General features: G+C 41.2%; 3 protein-coding genes across 3 annotated transcripts in view; 2 read left to right on the forward strand and 1 right to left on the reverse strand.

The window, feature by feature from the left end:
- The first annotated feature begins 250 nt into the window (after window positions 1–250).
- On the forward strand, window positions 251–3,459 carry ppa1a (inorganic pyrophosphatase 1a). Its single transcript, XM_076092882.1, has 11 exons — window positions 251–494; window positions 666–730; window positions 1,380–1,433; window positions 1,541–1,660; window positions 1,744–1,830; window positions 1,918–2,044; window positions 2,144–2,271; window positions 2,414–2,499; window positions 2,751–2,820; window positions 3,046–3,085; window positions 3,173–3,459. The coding sequence occupies exons 1-11, from the start codon at window positions 434–436 to the stop codon at window positions 3,199–3,201; spliced, it is 867 nt and encodes a 288-aa protein (XP_075948997.1). The 5' UTR covers window positions 251–433; the 3' UTR covers window positions 3,202–3,459.
- A 1,164-nt stretch (window positions 3,460–4,623) lies between these two features.
- sar1aa (secretion associated, Ras related GTPase 1Aa) lies at window positions 4,624–8,776 on the forward strand. The gene is made up of 7 exons (XM_076093883.1): window positions 4,624–4,678; window positions 5,463–5,535; window positions 5,649–5,768; window positions 5,899–5,964; window positions 6,448–6,551; window positions 6,649–6,780; window positions 6,903–8,776. Exons 2-7 carry the CDS (start codon window positions 5,478–5,480, stop codon window positions 7,017–7,019), a joined length of 597 nt encoding a protein of 198 aa, XP_075949998.1. The 5' UTR covers window positions 4,624–4,678; window positions 5,463–5,477; the 3' UTR covers window positions 7,020–8,776.
- A 1,924-nt stretch (window positions 8,777–10,700) lies between these two features.
- Window positions 10,701–19,046, reverse strand: part of LOC142951954 (testican-2) — a 31,767-nt gene continuing 23,421 nt past the window's right edge. The window contains exons 5-11 of the mRNA XM_076093884.1: window positions 17,686–17,794; window positions 17,073–17,187; window positions 16,306–16,425; window positions 15,968–16,186; window positions 13,924–13,986; window positions 12,937–13,074; window positions 10,701–12,333 (exon numbers count right to left, since the gene is read on the reverse strand). Of these exons, the coding sequence (XP_075949999.1) occupies window positions 12,197–12,333; window positions 12,937–13,074; window positions 13,924–13,986; window positions 15,968–16,186; window positions 16,306–16,425; window positions 17,073–17,187; window positions 17,686–17,794 (901 nt within the window). The 3' untranslated portion in view covers window positions 10,701–12,196. The remainder of the gene's footprint in view (window positions 12,334–12,936; window positions 13,075–13,923; window positions 13,987–15,967; window positions 16,187–16,305; window positions 16,426–17,072; window positions 17,188–17,685; window positions 17,795–19,046) is intronic.

The following is a 19,046-nucleotide window of genomic DNA, read 5'->3' on the forward strand; positions in this document are numbered from 1 at the left end:
TTGTTAATTGGTTTACAGCTAACACCAGTCAGCTCCATCTGTTTGTGTCTGAATAGAGCCCTCAAGAGCCCCCACTTCCACACGAAAAGAAGGTAAAGAAACGTCACATCCAGGCCGCAGAATGCAGGTGGCAGCCATGGAGAAGTGGGAATAAGGAAGGGATTAGCTGTTGCTTACTACTCTGAGCAACTCTGCTTCTCTCAGATGCTTGTTCACACTTAGTTAGCAACGGATGACAAAAAAAAAAACACAGGAAAGTGCAGCTCTGTTTTCTCGCCTTTACACTTCCTGTTGTCACATGCATGCAGTTGTCAGGTCTCTTGGCTTAAGCACTGCGCATGCCTGCTCCCTCGGCCTCGATGCCTGTCAGTCAAAAGCGTCTTAGTGCTCCTGTATTAGACCACAGTGGGAGAGCTTGAGAGCAACACCAGACATGAGCGTTACCATCGAGGAGAGGGGCAGGCCGAACACCAACGAGCACAGGCTGTTTTTCAGTAAGTACAGCGAATTTTACTGTAATAGTTGCTTGTTAACTTGTTGCTATAAGTTATTTATAGCTGCATTGACAAGTAGTCGTAGAGCTTCATGGGGGGATCTCACACTTTGTAGTTCCTCATGGTGATTCATTTTTAAAAGAGTTAACATTGCATTACTCTTTTTAATAGAAAACTCTGAGGGCAAATACATCTCCCCGTTCCATGACATACCCATCTACGCAAATGAAGCAGAGGTGAGCATCACGTGTCACACTTACTGTATTTGAGCTGTATTTGTACCTTTGGGAGATTGAAAGCGTGTTGCTGGGGCTGTACTGTAACCGTGTTCATAAAAATACATGATTTGTAGTTTTGAAAGCATAATTATGTGCTCCAGGTGACCAAAATGACCCCAGCCCTTGTTACTTGTTTTGGCTTTAGGAGAGTGTAGACGGACCAATCAGATGGAGTCAATTTGTCTGAAGTGATGGACAGTTAGTGTGCTAACTTTGGCACAAATTGGTACATTAAAATCCCTCTATTAGGCGTTTATGGTGAAAAGATTGTGTTCCTGTTCTAAAATAAAAAATATATAAATAGTTTTTGTACAGAAATGTACTGTTCCTGTCGCTCCGTTCAAGGGTTACATCGGCGATAGGTTATTTATCTATAGAACACTCACGTTTCTCGTTCCACTATCCACTGAATGGATAAAGCGTTTTCAAGCACACATTGTATACATCAGACGGTCCTATCAGCGTCCGTTCAAGTTTGGGATTTGTGCAAAGCTTCAGCTGTCTTTCGTTCTATAATCACTGTTAGGTTTTAGTGAAATAAGTTTCATAGAAATGTATCTAAAACAGGAAAGATAATTAATCTGAGGTATTTCGGTTGGTCTTGCAGAATATTTTTCACGCCGTTGTGGAGGTTCCAAGATGGACAAATGCAAAGATGGAGGTATATATATAATATAAATGTATGCAAATATTTGGAAATGATCATTTCTAATAGTACAGTCAGTACAATGTGAGTCAGTAACTGTGTTTTGGCCGTTTGTTTATCAGATTGCCACCAAAGATCCTCTCAATCCACTGAAACAAGATATGAAGAAGGGGAATCTCCGTTATGTAGCGAATGTGTTTCCTCACAAAGGCTACATCTGGAACTATGGAGCTATTCCACAGGTGAGTCCTATAAACGATACTCAAACAACAGGAGACCAGACTGTGTCTCTGCGCCACTAAACACGAGCTTTCTCCTTTCACAGACATGGGAGGACCCCAACCACAAGGACAGCGACACAGGCTGCTGTGGAGACAACGATCCTATTGATATATGTGACATAGGAAACAAGGTACTACTCTGACTGGGGGCTTGGCAGAGACAGATTTAAGTTCAGCTGTTTGCAGCTTTTTTTTTGTTAAATGCCTTTGATTCTCAGGTGTGCTCTTGTGGAGAAATAATCAAAGTGAAGGTGTTGGGAACTCTGGCTTTGATCGATGAGGGTGAGACCGACTGGAAGGTCATTGTGATCAATACTGAGGACCCAGAAGCCGCCGACTTCAACGGTATGAACAACCTGCAACAGGCGAAGAAGAAAACCTGCCATCAGTTACACAAGCTATTTCTGAATTTACAGTTCTCCTTTTCTTTCCGATTCGTTGCAGATATTGATGATGTAAGACGGCTTAAGCCTGGATACCTGGAGGCAACTGTTGATTGGTTCAAAAGATACAAAGTCCCAGATGGGAAACCTGAAAACCAGTTTGCTTTCAACGAAGAGTTCAAGGACAGGGTACAGCTTTTAAACTTGTATTCACAGTGTTAGTGCTGTAGTTTAAAAATGTGAGGACATGTTATTACACTTTATAGATTTAACTATATATTAACAATTCATATTAAAGTAATACAACATTTTTATAAATGGTGTTTTCCAGGACTTTGCCATTAAAACAGTAAAGAGCACCAACGAGTTTTGGAAGGCACTGATTTCTAAGAGGACCGATGCTGGCGAGTTAAACTGGTGAGGACTGGCATTATGCAGACAGTATATAGTAGGCTAAATGATGTTTGTTTTGTGTTATTATTGATATTTCCTTCCATAACATCCATGAGAAAATGATCAAGCACTGCGTATAAGAACCCTGAGGAATCAACTAAATTAGAATTCTGTTGGACTGTTTCTTACCTTCTTACTGCAGATGAAATAGTGACACTGTAAATACATGCGTTTCTAAAATAATATTCTTTTGTCTCATCTCTTTCTTGAATCAGCATGAACACCAGTGTCTCAGAGAGTCCGTTCTGCTGCTCTGCTGGGGACGCAGAAGCTGTGGTTAAGTCTGTAAGTCTGTCTTCATTTTCAAATTCACGTAACCATGCTTGATCCCTTCCTGAATGAGACTAGAGATGATGGCGATAAACGCGTGCTGTCTAACCTGGTAACACACAAAGCCTTCAGACAAAAGGAGAGGATCAATAGTCCGAAATATCTAAGCTGCACACACGTGTTCCTCGTGACCTCCAAGGTGCATCCGATGAGCAACAATAACACCAATAACTCTTACAGGCAAGTGCTTTTGGAGCCGAAGATCCAATTCCAAGCTCAGGTGGGTGTTTGTAATATTTGTTTTATTGCAGCTATACTCTGTTTTTAAATCAAGGAAATAAATAAAATGCTTGATTTTGTTTCTCAGTCGACACTTGGTTCTACTATGAGAAGTAAGAGGATGAATCCTGGGCTGAAAACCTCCTTTACTTCCTCCTCCCTTCATCTGATTTCAACACATCAGAGCCAGTACATGAACTGGATGGATTGGATTTATACTTCATGTCACATTTACTCGCTTCTTTGTTCACACTTGGGATGTCTGATGCTGTGTAAACCTGCTTGTTGTGCGATTGTGACACTATATTACAATTAAGATATCAGATAGTCACCTATAATCTCAGGCTTGACCAAACATTACAATAAACTACATTAAACCCCAAGGTATTGGGTATTGTGTTGATTTGATTGTCACCTCTACATATTGTTATTATCACATAAACTTGAGTTTACCACCAGAATATGGATCTAAAGTGAATAATGGTGTCCTATTGGAAATACTTGGAGAGAATATTTAAATTAAGACACATAACCCGTTTCTGTGCAGTACTCCATCTAATAATTAATGTGGACATAACTACTGCCTATATGGGCAATTCCAATAAATACTATAATATAGCTAATGAATTATACAAACGATTGGTTATTAAGTATTTGGATGTAAGTGGATACGCCTCGTGGGATGCTTCTGTAGGATGCAATTAAACATTACGCTTCAATAAGCACTAGAGGCCTTCACAGGGTGGTTAGTGTTGTTGGATAAAAACATGAACTGTTTTCCTGCTGATATCAAACCTGCTGTGATTTTTCATGATGACCTGTTTTATCTCTTTGCTCTAAATTAGTTTTTCATCTATTGTGCTACCATAATTAATCAAGTAATAATCATATGAATCTAATGAAAATAATGATTAGTTGCAGTTCTATACAAAATATTAGAAAATGTGCTCCATCTCAATTTACTACAACATTCAAATCCTGCTTTTACATTAATGCATAATAATCTAGTGATGTATGTACAACAGTCATAGGGGCCATTTTTAGGCATTGAATACTTTTAATGCCGTAAGTAGATTTTTCTCATTATACTTATATACTTTTAAGTAAATAACTTCAATGCAGGACTTACTTGACTTTAACAGCGTGGCATTAGTACTTTTACTTCAGTAAAGGATCTGAATAAAATTCCCTCATCAGTGATAGGCCAACTGGTGGACTTTACAGTGACAAGTCAACCAGTTGCTGTTCTAGACGACTGCTATTAGGCTACTTCGTTGGAAGTCATCCTCTCCTCCACAAGGCTTGGATCAGAGATGTTCTTCATTTTGGTAAATCAGAAAAGAATAAATGAACACTACGTGGGTCTACGGTTCAATTTTTCAAAATATGGCAACCCCTCTTTGTATGTATGTATGTTTGTTTCAAAAAAAAACTTGGGTAGACCCTCTGTTCACCGAAAGGCCTGATGGGGGCGCTCTGGCGCATCACACTGCGTACCAAACGTAGAATTCTAACACACGAAGAAGAAAAAGCGGAAATCCGAATTACTGTTTCCAAGGAGACCACCAATACTACTGCTGGTGAGGGCTGAGGGGTAAGTACGCTAATGTTAGACTGTTGACGTAAATACAATAAAAACGTATAGCGCGGTTGACATCGGTTTTTTTTGCACACAATCGGTAAACGTTGCCTTGACGCTCACGTGACATTAGATTCTAGAAAGTATCAGAGGTTTAACGCTAAGCTAACATGCTAACGCTAACTAGCTAAGACAGGGTCCACGAGCTAAGTTTGATCTCTAAATTGATCCATGACTTTTTGTGAACATCAACGTCAAGATTTAAAGTTACGTCATACCTAAAGGTAGCTAGCCACCTGCTGCTACGCGTGGGTGCAGGTGACATGTCGCATATATATATATACGTATATATATATATATATATGACCAGGATATTAACAACACCAGTGTGATGTAATGATAAGCAATGACAGACCTTTATCAGGGCAGACATGTTGACTCGTCAAAGCTGGTAGAGAACAGGTTAAACAAGAGTCGTTAACAATGGCTCAGTTCCATCAAGTGTTTTTAATGCTATCAATTACACCTGTGGTTTTCCTGCCACAATGTCTGCTGTGCAAAAAGTGTTCTTGTTCTGCAAATAAACACACTACCTTGTGTAAATATGACCAGCTCTTGTATAAACTACCCAATTCTCTGGCACATTTTTGTTAAGTTTAATAGGTGTTTCTAATATTTTGTCCACCTTATTTACATACAGTATAAGCAGCAGGAAATATGCAATGTCAAGACAAGCGTTTCTATTTTTCTGGCATGAGAAGTTTGATGTGATAGTAATCTGACCTTTTTCTTGTTTCAGTCAAAGAACGTCAAGATGTCCTTTTTATTCGACTGGATCTACAGGGGGTTTAGTAGTGTTTTACAGTTCTTAGGTAAGTGCGGTGTGCAGTTTCACAAGGATTTATAAGAGGTGAAAAAGGACCTGGATTTTCACACATGGAATTTATAGGTCATTTCTGATACACTTGTGAATTATATCTTCCAGGTCTCTACAAAAAGTCTGGGAAGCTGGTTTTCCTGGGCCTGGACAATGCTGGTAAAACAACGCTCCTACACATGTTAAAAGACGACCGACTTGGCCAACATGTGCCAACACTGCATCCAAGTAAGGAGAGACTGTAGTGTAGTGTGCCAAGTTGACATGAGTTTTACTACGATTTCCAGTGTTGTTGTCCTCACTGTGCGGGCCTAAACTCACTAGCAATAACACATTTCTTTTCTTTTTCTTCTCAAAGCTTCTGAAGAGCTCTCAATTGGTGGGATGACATTTACTACATTTGATCTGGGGGGACATGTACAAGGTGAGATCTTTCTCCACTTTTGAGAATAATGACTATATAGAAATAGTCTGTCGATCGACATAGTGCCACCTCAAAACTACATGGATGTGTCCTACATTATCAGACCATCTCTTTTTAACCACAGAAGAAGCAGTCGTGTTTAAATAATTTCATAGATTTTGTGATGAAAGAACAAAAATTGCAGGGAGGAGAGGGCTGACACTGGAAATAGTATTTCAGTCATCTTTACTGACATCAGAAACATTGTGGAGAAAACAGGAGTTGACCAATCACAGTTCTCAGGGCTGCCACATGGTGTCTCTGTTGCCCCTGACATGAAACAGCATTTCAAATCAGCTCAGATGGAACCACTGAGCCTCCAACATTGACCACATTTGAATGGTAAACTAAAAGCAGGAAGTGCCTGTGTGTAGAGGTTGCGCATGTGTCGCTGAAAATGTACTACCCAATCAGATTGACAAACTGTTCTCTCTTCGATGACAGCTCGAAGAGTGTGGAAGAACTACCTGCCGGCTGTGAATGGAGTCGTCTTTCTTGTGGACTGCGCGGATCACGACAGACTCTCAGAATCTAAGACTGAGCTGGATGTAAGATCAAACATCGCAGTAACAAGCCGTTTCCACCGAGCAGTGCTGACTCTTAACTGTAGATTGATGATGATCGTGCCCGCTGTTGTATTCCCAGGCTCTCCTAGGAGACGAGACCATAGTCAACGTACCAGTGTTGGTGTTGGGTAATAAAATTGACCGGCCCGAGGCCATCAGTGAAGGAGGGCTGAGGGGAGCTTTTGCTCTCGATGGTCAAGTCACCGGAAAGGTAGGCATGTCGTAGACCCTGTCTTTACATTCACAGAACTAACATGATCTCTCCATCTGCGCGGGAACACATGTCCTGGTGCCTAACGAGCGTTATCCTCATTCATCTCTATTTCTTATCAGGGAAATGTCTCTTTGAAGGAGCTGAACGCCCGGCCGCTGGAGATTTTCATGTGCAGCGTGTTGAAAAAACAAGGCTACGGGGAAGGTTTCCGATGGTTATCACAGTACATCGACTGACGCAGGACTGAAGCTCAACCAGAAGGGACACATTTTCACGAGAGCATGACAAAGACTCTTTGCCTCTTTGCCAGTGTCAGGCAGCCCACATTTCAAACTTTAAGAGCATATTCTTTTCAACACTTTATTCAGGATTTGAAGGTTTCTATGCAAACTTTTAAAGTGGTTCATGGTGGACTGTCCTACCCGTGTTATCCATGTGAGAATTAACTGAGTTGTCTAACTCCATGGCACGTTAATTAGGTTACATCATACCTCATTATAATTCACAGGCAGACATGCATTATGCAAGAATGTAGATACGTATACATCAGTGTTGCATTATTTAATATGGAATAGACCAACTGTTGTAGTTCAAATTCTTTAGGAAGCAAGTGATGAAAATGAAGAACTCCGTGGTGATTGTGTTGGGTCGTCTGATGTCGTATTAAGTTTAGATTTTAATATATATAACTAAATACAGAAGATTATTTTATTAGTTTAATCTAATGATACGCAGCCACTGCCTTCAAAGCATATAGCCAAAGATGTACGCTAATCACTTCGGGGTTAGCGAGGAGAGAGATTGGACTTCAACAATAGATATCTTCCACGCTGAGCACCGAGCCACAATAACATCAAATCCCCTTTAGAAAGCTAACAAGGAGAAGAGACGGCACGTCGCACAAATAAAGGCAACGATGATGAGTGAACTGGGTTAAACTAAACAGCTCACTGATGAGTGTGCTGGGAATCATTTGCTTCTCCCTTTCAGTGTCTCGATGGGATTGGCTCGTTTATTTTTTGCAAATTTTCCTATGCATGTTGACCCATATAATTTGAAGAGCGTTAGACTGAAATAAGTCTTCATTATCTTTGACTTTGGAGTGTTCAGTACAGAACTCAAGGATAAGATGTTCATGATGTTCAACGGCTGCCCTTGCTTTATTATATCAATAATATCTGTAATAACTAATTGCCCTTAAAATGTCGGGAAGCAATAAAATCGAATGACCAACTGTACTGTAACCGAGACAATCTTACTCCTCTGTATTTGAGAGCAAGACAGAATATATGTAGTTCTGAGTTAATTCAACTCGAACACATTTATTTTTTGTTATTTATTCTGATCTAATCCATACTCTGAGCAATCAATGTGCCTGTAATCAGCATGCAGGCTGTGCAACGGGGTTGAAGTGCTGCAGGTATTGCACTTTTTGACTATTTGAAAAGATATGAAGGTGCACTTGCTGTTAACATATGCTGACCTGTAAATTAATATTCAAATTGTATTCTGGATGTTTGAGTCTGTACATGTAAACATGCATACATTTATACAATGATAGATCATAGTGATCATTGTACTCCATGTACTGTTTCCTGCGTCCTGTGTTTCCAGAGCAACATTTGAAATATTCTGCCCATTAAAATATGCAGGGATGTTCGCGACTGAGATAAAAGAGAACATACATATGATTTTATACAGGGAATTTTGAGTGTTTACTGAGATACAGAACACATGTAAACAAACCGCTTTCCCTTTGAACAGTGTTCTTTACCAGTCGCTGAACTCCTGTAAATGATGTATAATACAGATGTAAATGTTTGTACAGCTGCGGCCTATAAGCCGACGCTAATAAAGCACTGAAGTTATTTGTAGCTGATTAACTTGAAATATTTGCGGTGATTATCTGTGCAAATAGTTTCAACTTGAATGACAACATGCTGACATATGGTTTATGTGATGATGTTGTAATAAAACCAACTTGTTTTTTGGATTCAACTGGCCATGTGTTATTTTTGTCACTTTTTTTCACACACTTGTATTCCTTGTTAAGCTAATTTGTATATTTAGGGCGGCGTTTTGTCGCCTATGGGGTTTGAATAAATTCTAAGCTTGGCACTTTAGATCATCTGTGCAGCATCTCTGCAACAGGCTTTAATAAGCCCGGCAAAAATAAAATGAAGTGTGAATGATACCAGGGACACATCTCAAGATTAAGATTCAGACATCAGAGGTGAAAAGCGACCAATACAATCTAGAACCCAAACAGCCCCGGTACCGAGGGCTGTTGAACACATCGTAACAACCACCAGATAAAGACACGCTAAACAATGTAGCCACATGTTCATCCTGCATACCCACATAACGGGAAGAAACTCCTCTAGCTGGTCAAATAGACCGACTGGTTTACTTTGAACGGGAACATGAATAGAGGTCTGATTGATGGGTTTTTCAAGACAAAGCCAAAAACAGTTGTATTTAGGTTGAGGAAATACCTAAAGCGACATATTAATTAAATTAAATGAGTTTTATCGTTCCCTAAGAAAACTTCAAATGACAGAGATTGAACCCAAATGGCTCTGCTTCACTTCACTTGCATCAATCAAGGTAATATTCAGAGGCTGTAATATGGGTTGTTAGAGGTTTCTATATTCATTCACTCTGACCTAGTCACATATGCTTACATCTCTGCAGAAAGTGTTACCTTTGTAGATTATTCAAATATACCTTGTAGCTGCAGAGGTACACTATTAATTTTGGGTATGCCATTATTGAGCAAATGTTTCGACATATCACTAAGAGTTTCCTTTCATTCTCAGACGTGGAGAAATTCGTTAATGTTTTAATCTCTTAATTGTTGTGATCGCTTCATTGTAATATCAGTAAACTGCAGCTATTGCAGAGTGCTGCTTTCAGGCTTTTAACACCCCGTGTGAGAAGTGACTCATTACCCCCAATCCCTGCTGCCCTTCACTGGCTGCCTGTCAGCGTTTGAGATGATTTTTAAGATTTAACTGCTGGAAATATCTCATGTTCTTTTAATTTAAGAATTCTAATCACGGACTTCAACCGGTGACTGTAGGAGTTCGAAATGCAATTAAGTAAACTGGCACAGATCCATTCTGTGCAGTGTTGTTGTTGACGTTGTGGTCATTTATGCCATTTGGCAACCACTCTGCTGTAATTTGGTCTTCTAGCATGAGGTGGCAGATGAGCACCATAATATTTCAAGCAAATATCCCTATGTGCTTGTCAGAGACTCAACTGAGACTCAACTTTGCAGCTTACAACTACAGACTGTGTGCTTACAACTTCTCCCTTTTATTCCACTGCAGGCCACATGATCGTAGATGATTAAATTGTCTTTATTTAATGCTTTGTTAAACATAATCACATGTAATTGCGGGCTGTAACTGGCCTTATCTGTAATGAGCTTCAGTAATTGGTGCTTTACACACCAGGTGGAGGATCCAAAGGTCAGGAGAAAGTCATTAAATTCTCCAAAATATTCATCTTTACACACCCAGCTTGGGATTGATAAGCAAAATACTCCATGCAAGGTTGGCTGGAGTGATACCAAAAATAGAGTCAGGTCATTTATGCTCAAAATCGTTTTTTTTAGCACACCAGCTGAATTTGAAAATATTGATCTGCTGAGGTAAGTCGGTGATACTCTCTCCTGTGCACCTTCCTGCAGCAAGGACAATCAAGCTGCCTTTAGCTTAAGAAATTCATTTAATTTCCCCACATGCACCTCAGCTCAGTGGTCCCTTCTTTAATGATCTTGCAGCTTCATTATAAAAATACTCATCCTTAAATACAAAGGACGATGATGAGCGACTCGGTGGCGCAGTAGGCACAAAGTCAACCTAATTTATCTCTGCTAATAGCTGGAAAAGATTGATGTCAACACACAGTTTGGCTCCAGTGCCTTTATTAGTAAAGTGCTCAGCCTAGAAGTACATTCTTATTCACTAACATGCAATACTAAAAACAACCAAACATCTGGCCTACCAATAGCATGAATGAAGACATGGCAACAATATTATCATAGAAAAAAATAATGTGAATTCAAGTATACACACAGAACTTCAAGTAATACACACATTTTTTTTTTTTATAAACACAAAATACAGTTTTTGCATGTTGCAAACTCAGAATAAAACATAGTTGTGGCACATTCTTTGACATGATTTCAGCATTAGCAGAGGACAGCGACTAGTGGTTTCTACTGTAGTTTGGGCCGCTATAGTACATTCTACAGGTTTTCAATAAAAGTCATCCAACTGGAAATGTAGGTCCTTTATAGTTGTGTGCATCCACGTAAGATTTAAAAACTGCTATGAGCTGTGGTGCACCATTATCATAAAAGTAGCTTAAAACCGTGGCAACCTGAAACACACATAACCACATTACACTGAACTTAAATGAAATAGTTTGATATTTTAGGAAATAAGCTTATTTGCTATCTATTTCGAGGTAGATGAGAAGTCTCTTGTGTGTACGGTAAATATGAAGCTACGACCGAGAGGTTAGCTTAGCTCATGTATTTGGCCACTTGAAGGCAGCAGAAACCAGCTGTGAACACAACAGTGACATAATCATTCACTAAAGACTGAAACCTGAAGCAGTTTTGTTTGCTTAATCCGTACAAAAACTGCATAAAGAATTTGTATTTTTACGGGATGACTTCCTGGATAGTCTTCATAATAATGCAAAATGTCGTTGTTGTACTGTGTTTTTTTTTTTTAATGATTGAACAAACAAGATAAAAGATGTTATCTAGTATGATTTGGAGGTTTTGCTAGGTCTGATTGTTGTTGTTTTTTACTTCCGACAGAGACAACTGTTCCCCTGTTTCTTTATGCTAAGCTCAGGTAACCGTCTCCTAGCTCTAGCTTTATATTCTACACAAGAGTGGTATCGAGTTTCTCATAAAACTTTGCAAGAGAGCAAACAAGCATGTTTCCCAAAATGACTATTTCAATTCTGATCTCTAGTCATTCCAGTGGGACGGCGACTCTAATACTCAAGCAATTGTTCACACAATACAAAATTACTGGTAATCTCTATATGCATAGATGGCGGTTGGACAAGATAGGAATTCTGATGGACTTTAGCTACCTATGGTGCAGTAGTCAGTGGGTCCTGCTTTTCAGGACGGCAAAACAAAAAGCTCTGTCGCTCAAAAAACAGAGACGAGAGAATGAAGCAATTACACATATCTAAGACAAAAACTGGTCATCTGTCTCATCCCTGGACCTGACCAGCACCACATATCCCACCAGGATGATACACAACTCCATGCCTCCCAGGTCCGATCCCAAAATCTTTTGCTTTGAAGAGAGAGCCATCCCTGTAGATTTTCAGGCCAGCGGCTGTGACACGGCTCTCCGCGTGGGGTCAGTCAATTCTACCAGATGTATCCTCCATCGTCTGCCTCGCCCTCCTCCTCTTCCTCCTCCTCTCCGGTGTCCTCTGCCTCCTTCTCCTCTTCATCCTCCCATCCCACTCCACTCCCCAAATCTCCAGAATATCCCGCTGCTTCATCTGGAAAAGGATTAATACGTGGAGTTTGTATTAATTAAAGGGCCAGTGCGTAGCATTTCGTGGGCATCTATTATCATAAATGGAATATAATATTCATAAATCATTGGTGTATAATCACCTTAAACTAAGAATTGTTGTGTTTTCGTTAGCTTAGAATGAGCTAACGAAATAACTACACGGGTAGCAGGTCATCTTCACGGAGTCCGCAACATTTTTCTATAGTAGCCCAGAGCGGACAAACCAAACACTGGCTTCAGCGAGAGCCTTTCACGTTCATTACCCGAAGGCCACCGTAGTTCTCCGACATGCTTGAGAAACTGCGATAACGTGAGCCGCAGAGTGAAAAACCGTGGTATACCGCCAGCTGCCGCCTGACTCCTGTAGCTCCTAAAGTAGTGTTATCGTGATAAGGATGGCCTTTGAGCCAGGTGAACGGTGTTACCCCTGTTTTGCACTTGGCGGGTCACGTTACCTCGGTCTTGGAAAGGGAGGAGTGTGTAGGGGTTTTCAGTTGGTTGCAATCTGCAACCTCATCATAAGATGCAACCAAATCCCACACACTGTACGGCTAAAACATGATGAAGCCCCGCCCCCCCCCCTTACCGCAGTCAGGGTTGCCGTGGATTCTGGTGCCCATCATCTCTCCTCCATCCTGGTCGACGCACCAGCACTCCCCTCGGCTCTGGTCACACTGAACTTTCCTGTAGTAGCCGTCCTCATCGCAGCTGGGAATGTACACTCCTGCAAGGACGAGCGCACACACACACACACACACACACGTGCCTCGCTGTTAAATATTCATACCCTTAGCACAAATAGCTGCCTTATGCTGATGCCTGAGATGAGCGCAGCATAAACGAGAATGCCAGCACGCCTTAGTGAACCTGTGATTAAAACCGTCAGTCAGAATGGAGAGGCAGATTTTTGGACAGTGAAAGCCTCCCTGTTTGTTTTACAAGAGCATGCATATGCTGGTGATTTTTATCCAGTATGTTGGCGTAGTGTTTCGTTACGCTGCGAGAGTGGCATGTAAAAATGTAGTCACAGCCTCGGTGACAGAGCTCCACTGTTTCAGCCTCCCTCAGGAGAATCTCGTCAATCCCAAAGAGAAGTTCGAGAACGAACCCCGCCCTCCACTACCGCGAAAAACACAAAGCAACGATACAACGAGACAAGAGGAACTCAGGGATGGAAGAACTTTTCTCTGGGATTTGGAACTACAGTAGAAATAGAAAGCAGCAGTAAAAAGCAGAAACTGTAGCATGGGGTTTCTCAGGGAGCCAAGCGGGCAAGTCAGCCTTGCTCTTTCCTAAAGCCATCGCTGCCCTCTAATTCACCCCCCCGCCGACCTAATCCGAGGTGTGAGCTTGTGATCTCTTAAATGAGCCTCCTCCAGGCCTTAATACACAAGTGCACCCAGCGACACTTCGTGGCTACACTACATGGCGTTGTGTGACTGAGGATCTGAAGTGTGTCAGTGGTCAAATTCTGTCCAAAAGGTGTCCCTACGCAAGTGAGGTGTTTTAAAATCGCCAGTGAAATATATCTTGAATTTCACAGTACTGTTGAAATGACCAATGATAAACTTACCGGGCTTCTTCTTGGCCGCCTCCTGCACTTGGATCCTCTCCAGCTCAGCGAGGCACGGCGGCTCTGTGAGAATCAAACAAGAAGAGCGATGACAGACGATACCTAAAACTGCTATCCCCAAACTCAATCAATGCTCTTCATAATTACATAATTTTCTTTGCCCATATTGATTTGTTTAAGAAGTCTTGTATTTCATTCCCTTTGAGCCTGATTGATCGTGGAGAGCTTAGGTGAAAGAACATATGGATGTAGCCTGAGAATGACATGAAAAATGAGCTGAAGCTCTAGAATAGATAGAAATAGAAACTATCAATAATTGTTAAAATAACAGTTTGTAATCATTTCTCGACATGAAGTCTGACGTCCTGTTCCAAATCATTATCATAAAACCATTATCACTAAATGGTTTATAAATACCACCAGCTTGTAATGAAAAATAGATTAGGGAGTAGGTGTAATCTATGGCATGCAGGTTAAATGCCTGATCAATGGAGCAATCGACATGCAAATGATGTTAGTGCCAGAAATATCCTGTATTTGTTTAGTAAAGGTCAAATGGTGCAAATGTTTCAAATGAGCAAAGCTGAAATAGCACCGAGAGCGAAGGCAACATCCATGGAGACGCCTGAACTAAGCATAAAATGTCAAGAACAGAGTAAGCTTTTGTACATGATTATTCAAGCACACCAGTGGTTTTTAGGTTAATATTATGATTTGAACTGACATTTCTCGGTTAATCTGCTTTCAGGTTTTATTCATCGAAAAAGAGTTCGAAAAGAAAGAGAATTTAAGTTCTTTGTCAGAATAATAATCATTAAAACTATTCAATATTCAAGGGCATTTCAACTATGAGATGTGGGGATATTATATGACCTCATGAAAGCTCACTAAGTACCGTTGTAAGACATTATACAGACAGGTGTGTGTGTGCCTTTCCAAATCATGACCAATCAGTTGAATCTATCGCAGGTGGACACCATGTCAATGTGATATTTTAGACATTTCTAAAATCCAGTTTTTAAGGCTGCAACATAACAAAAGGTGGAGGTCTTAACACTTTATGAATGCTCTGTAGTTGCAACTATGTGACTGCATGTTACACGGGGGAAACACCTCAACACCCACATGATCATATGCCACAGAAACCAGGAGGGGGTTGATTGAAGTGAACAGTCTGCCAGATCTGAACACAATGGATGCTTTGTTATTGGACTTCTTGTGATAATCATCAACTCCATCGGGAACACCGTGTTCCAGAACCAGTTCATAAATGTACCAGAACAGCTGAGGCCAGAGATCAATGATGCATCTGTGACTGTTTGAGTTGGAACGAGAGCCGAGTTGTGACCAGAAAGTCATGGGCGCAAACAAAGGAAACCACAAGTGAACAGAAGTGGAGGAGGAAGCAGTCGAGCTGACGGAGGAGTCTTTTTAGCCCAAGGGAACCCTGAATCAGGTAAGGTACGTCTGAAGGACTTTCTATTTGCCAGGTGGCAAACTGTCAGACGACTCAGATAAAACAGGTCCAGATTGTTCTCAGCAGGAGAATGTGAGGACTGCTTATCATGTCTTGGAATATTGTCAGACCTGGTTAAGCGGTTATGGATAATAGAAAGGATGGAGAATTCAACCATAGGTTTGTACAAACTGCCGAAGGTTTAATAAAGAGAAGAAACGGACAACCAGAATGTGCTTTTGAAGAAGTTGATTCGGCTGAAAAAAAAATCCTGCAATCCTGAAATTAAAGCCTGTAGGCTTTCAGACTTGGTCATAAATTGACATTTTTGAAAACACGCTTATTCGCTTTCTTGCGGGGAGTTTGAGCCAGCAGGCGATTAGCTTAGAATAAAGATTAGAAGCATGGAGAAAAGGCTAGTCTAGCTCTCTCCCCCAAAATATACCAGCAGCCCTAAAAGTCACAAAACAACATGTTTCTACTCGTTTAAGCGACATCATTACATAGCCTCTATTTCCCTGTGATGTAACCTTGATATTATTTCACCCAACATAGACGCTGCTCTCTGGTCGAGATCCCTTCACTCACTTTCTCTCCAAAAGCAGAGGCACCACTCTGCTGTAGAGACCTTCCCATCCTTGTAGCTGTCACAGGAGTTGAAGAAGGGTCGGATGCAGACCTCGTACTTGTCCAGGTTAATAGCAGCCAGCTCAGCCTGGTCCAGATACAGGTCACTGTTGGTGTCCAGCCTTGAGAACATCCAGCCGATGGAGTCCTTGCAGCTGGCTACAAGGCTCTTGTCCAGCACTGTCAGCAAAAAAGAAATTAGCTTTGCACTTTAGTTTCTTTCTGTTTAGACTACACTTCTTTGCGCAGACAATTGAGTTGTACGCTTGAGAATAAAACCGCTTTGTGAGTTATCTAACCTGAAGCGGTGCCAGCTCTGAGCTTGCCAGAGTTATTCTGCTTCGCGTTTCCATGAAGGAGTTGGAACCAGTCTCTCAGGCGGTCTCCCAAGTCTGCCAGGTCCTGGCCAGTGCAGCTCTCTGAGGGAGCCAAAAAAAAAAAAACGGGAATCCCAGCATTCAAAACCTTGGCAGACAGTTAACAGCAATCTGACTCACCTTCCCAAAAAAGACAGGCCTCCTATTGCTTTTGCTGATGTACAGTGAACAGAATCAAAGGTTTCACTCGTGTGTAAAGCTGTCGAGGTCCATGCTGTCGTTCACAAGTATATCAGCTGCCACTCAAAGAAAACATTATCAATTAACTCTAAGGCCTGAAATTGCTATTATCCAATAGGAATCCACTTTCATTCTCAGGCTCAGCACTAGATGAAAAGCAGAAGTAACATTTCATCCTTTTGATCAATTGGCATTTTCACGAGCTTGGACAATCAATACTGTTTGGCTGCAATGATAGATAGTGTACACTCTAAATAATTAATCACTACAGGATTGAAAGAGCACTTTAACCACATGGGGTTAAAGTGAGTAATCTCTGAAATCTGTGAGTATTGATCCTAAACGTGGAACACTGGGTTGATTAGTCCTCTCCTACTGACAGCATGCTGTGTGTGGCGCGTCATAGCTTTATTTTTTTTTTTTTTTAAAGGGATGACAGCCGTGCAGAAAGGGAGGTGTGAATCCCAAAATTAAGACAGATAGAAGAAGGTAAAGAAAAGGCCACTTGCCGCGTTTTGTGTCAGTATTTGAGAGGGTAACGGAGGCTGTGGCGCAGGGGCAGAAGCCAGCACACATGATGCTCAGCTCTTTGCCTGTGAGGCAGGCCTGCTGCTCCAGCTTACACTGTGAGGAGAAAGAGACAGTTAAAATATTTATGGAGGTGACCGCAGGAAAGAGAGATTGCTCATTCAGATGAGACACTGCACTTCGGGAAAAGGCAGCAAGAATGAGCTGTCATTTTCCGCCAGCCTTCTCGTGCAAGGTCAAAATTAAAAACTATACATGAATCAATAAAGAGTCCTGGCAGCGGCCGGTGTACAGTGATGCCGCTAAAAACGCCGCCAGTCATTAATCATACGGCCACGTTGAGCCGGTGCACTTGTCCTCCCGCGAGCAGTGATGAACTGTGCTGCCCTGCTGCGTCCGCGTATATGTCAGCGCAGCAGGAAACATCTCTTGACTAGACTCCTCTCGTTATTTAAAACGATGACACGGGCGCTTTCAATTTCTTTTCAGGGTTTTTATGGTTAGAAGACTCCAGCAATAAAGCAAATAAAAAAATCCAAGTAAAAGGTAGAGTGCTTTTAGAGCGAGATGCTGCTGCAGAATATAATCTTTTACCTCAGAGGCGTAGTTGTGTCCATCAGAGCCACATACAGGTGAGGAGGCAGCAACAGGACAAGGCTTGCAGCTGTTTTCCTGAGTCTCCAGCTGCCCCGACTGTTTGACTCTGATCATTACAGGAAAAAGGGAACAAGTTCAAATGTCAGACCAAATTACAGAGGAAACATTTGTTTTTACTTACAGGTTATATTTTCCAAGATTTGTAGGATATCTGTTAGTGAGATGCCAACCCCTATACAACAGAGGTGAATGGGAGCACTGAAACATTACATTGAACAAGAACACTAGAGTGAGCATGCTAGGAGCTCCGCACAGTGTTGCTAAATGCTAAGTCAGCATGCTAACATGTTGACTTAGCTGATGGGTATGTCATAAGTGTTGCAGGTATTTCTTCATCAATTGAGTTCAACCTGATGATGGCTTAGGATCACCAAAATGATTACAATCAATTGTGAAGGAGACGTGGATGACTTTCATGGCAATCCATCCAATAGGTGTGAAGACATTTCACTGACTGTTGCTCGAGAAAAAGTAAGGGGATCATCAAAGTGAATAGGATTCATCCTCTGGGGACCATAACTCTTGTACAAAATGTCATGGTAATCAAACCAACATTGCCTCTCCCACATCAAAGTGGCTAAAAGCTCAAAAGTATCTATTTCCAGAAATATTGATCCGGCTAAACACTGTCAACAGTTTTCATTGTGACTATTTCTTTAGTAGAGTATTTTCAGAGTAAACTGTTGACAGAGAGGTCTGCAGATTTTCCAGAGCATCAGATAATGTCTGTCTTCCACATGGTTCAGATGAAATACAGACAGACTCTAGGACAGCTGAGTCACTGCCTAGCTAAGAAACTCACGTTGTGACACAACACTTATGTCTCATTTCTTTAAAAATACACTGTAGAACTGAACATACTTCTAGTTGTTTGTTTGAGAGGAATGCAATTTTCTGACGACAAAATAAATTTAACGGGACACTATTTGGAGAAGACATGTCGCTGTCGATTAAGTAAATGTTCATTTTACTTTCACTGTGGTGGGATGGCAACAGAAACCCGAGAGACTGATATCTTTGATCTCGGGTAAATAAAAACAGAATTGTCTGCATTTGCTTGTTAATATTTGAAAGGTCCGTTTTGTAAAAATCCCACTTGCTTCTTCTCGTCTGATTGACTTCATGTTCAGTGAGCACAGCGCTTTGCGGTACGGCTTCTGAGGCTGCTACTTAATGATGCCGGGATGGTTTAGTGTGGTTCGCGTTTCGTGCTTATTACCCATTATTCGGCACAGTCTCTCTCATCTCTGGAGTGACTCTGTAAGTGAAGCACTTTGTTGAAAAAGATAAACGCCTGT

This window comes from Anarhichas minor, unplaced genomic scaffold, assembly GCF_050575085.1.
Source record: "Anarhichas minor isolate MPS153535 unplaced genomic scaffold, ASM5057508v1 ptg000017l, whole genome shotgun sequence".
Classification (NCBI taxonomy): Eukaryota; Metazoa; Chordata; class Actinopteri; order Perciformes; family Anarhichadidae; genus Anarhichas; species Anarhichas minor.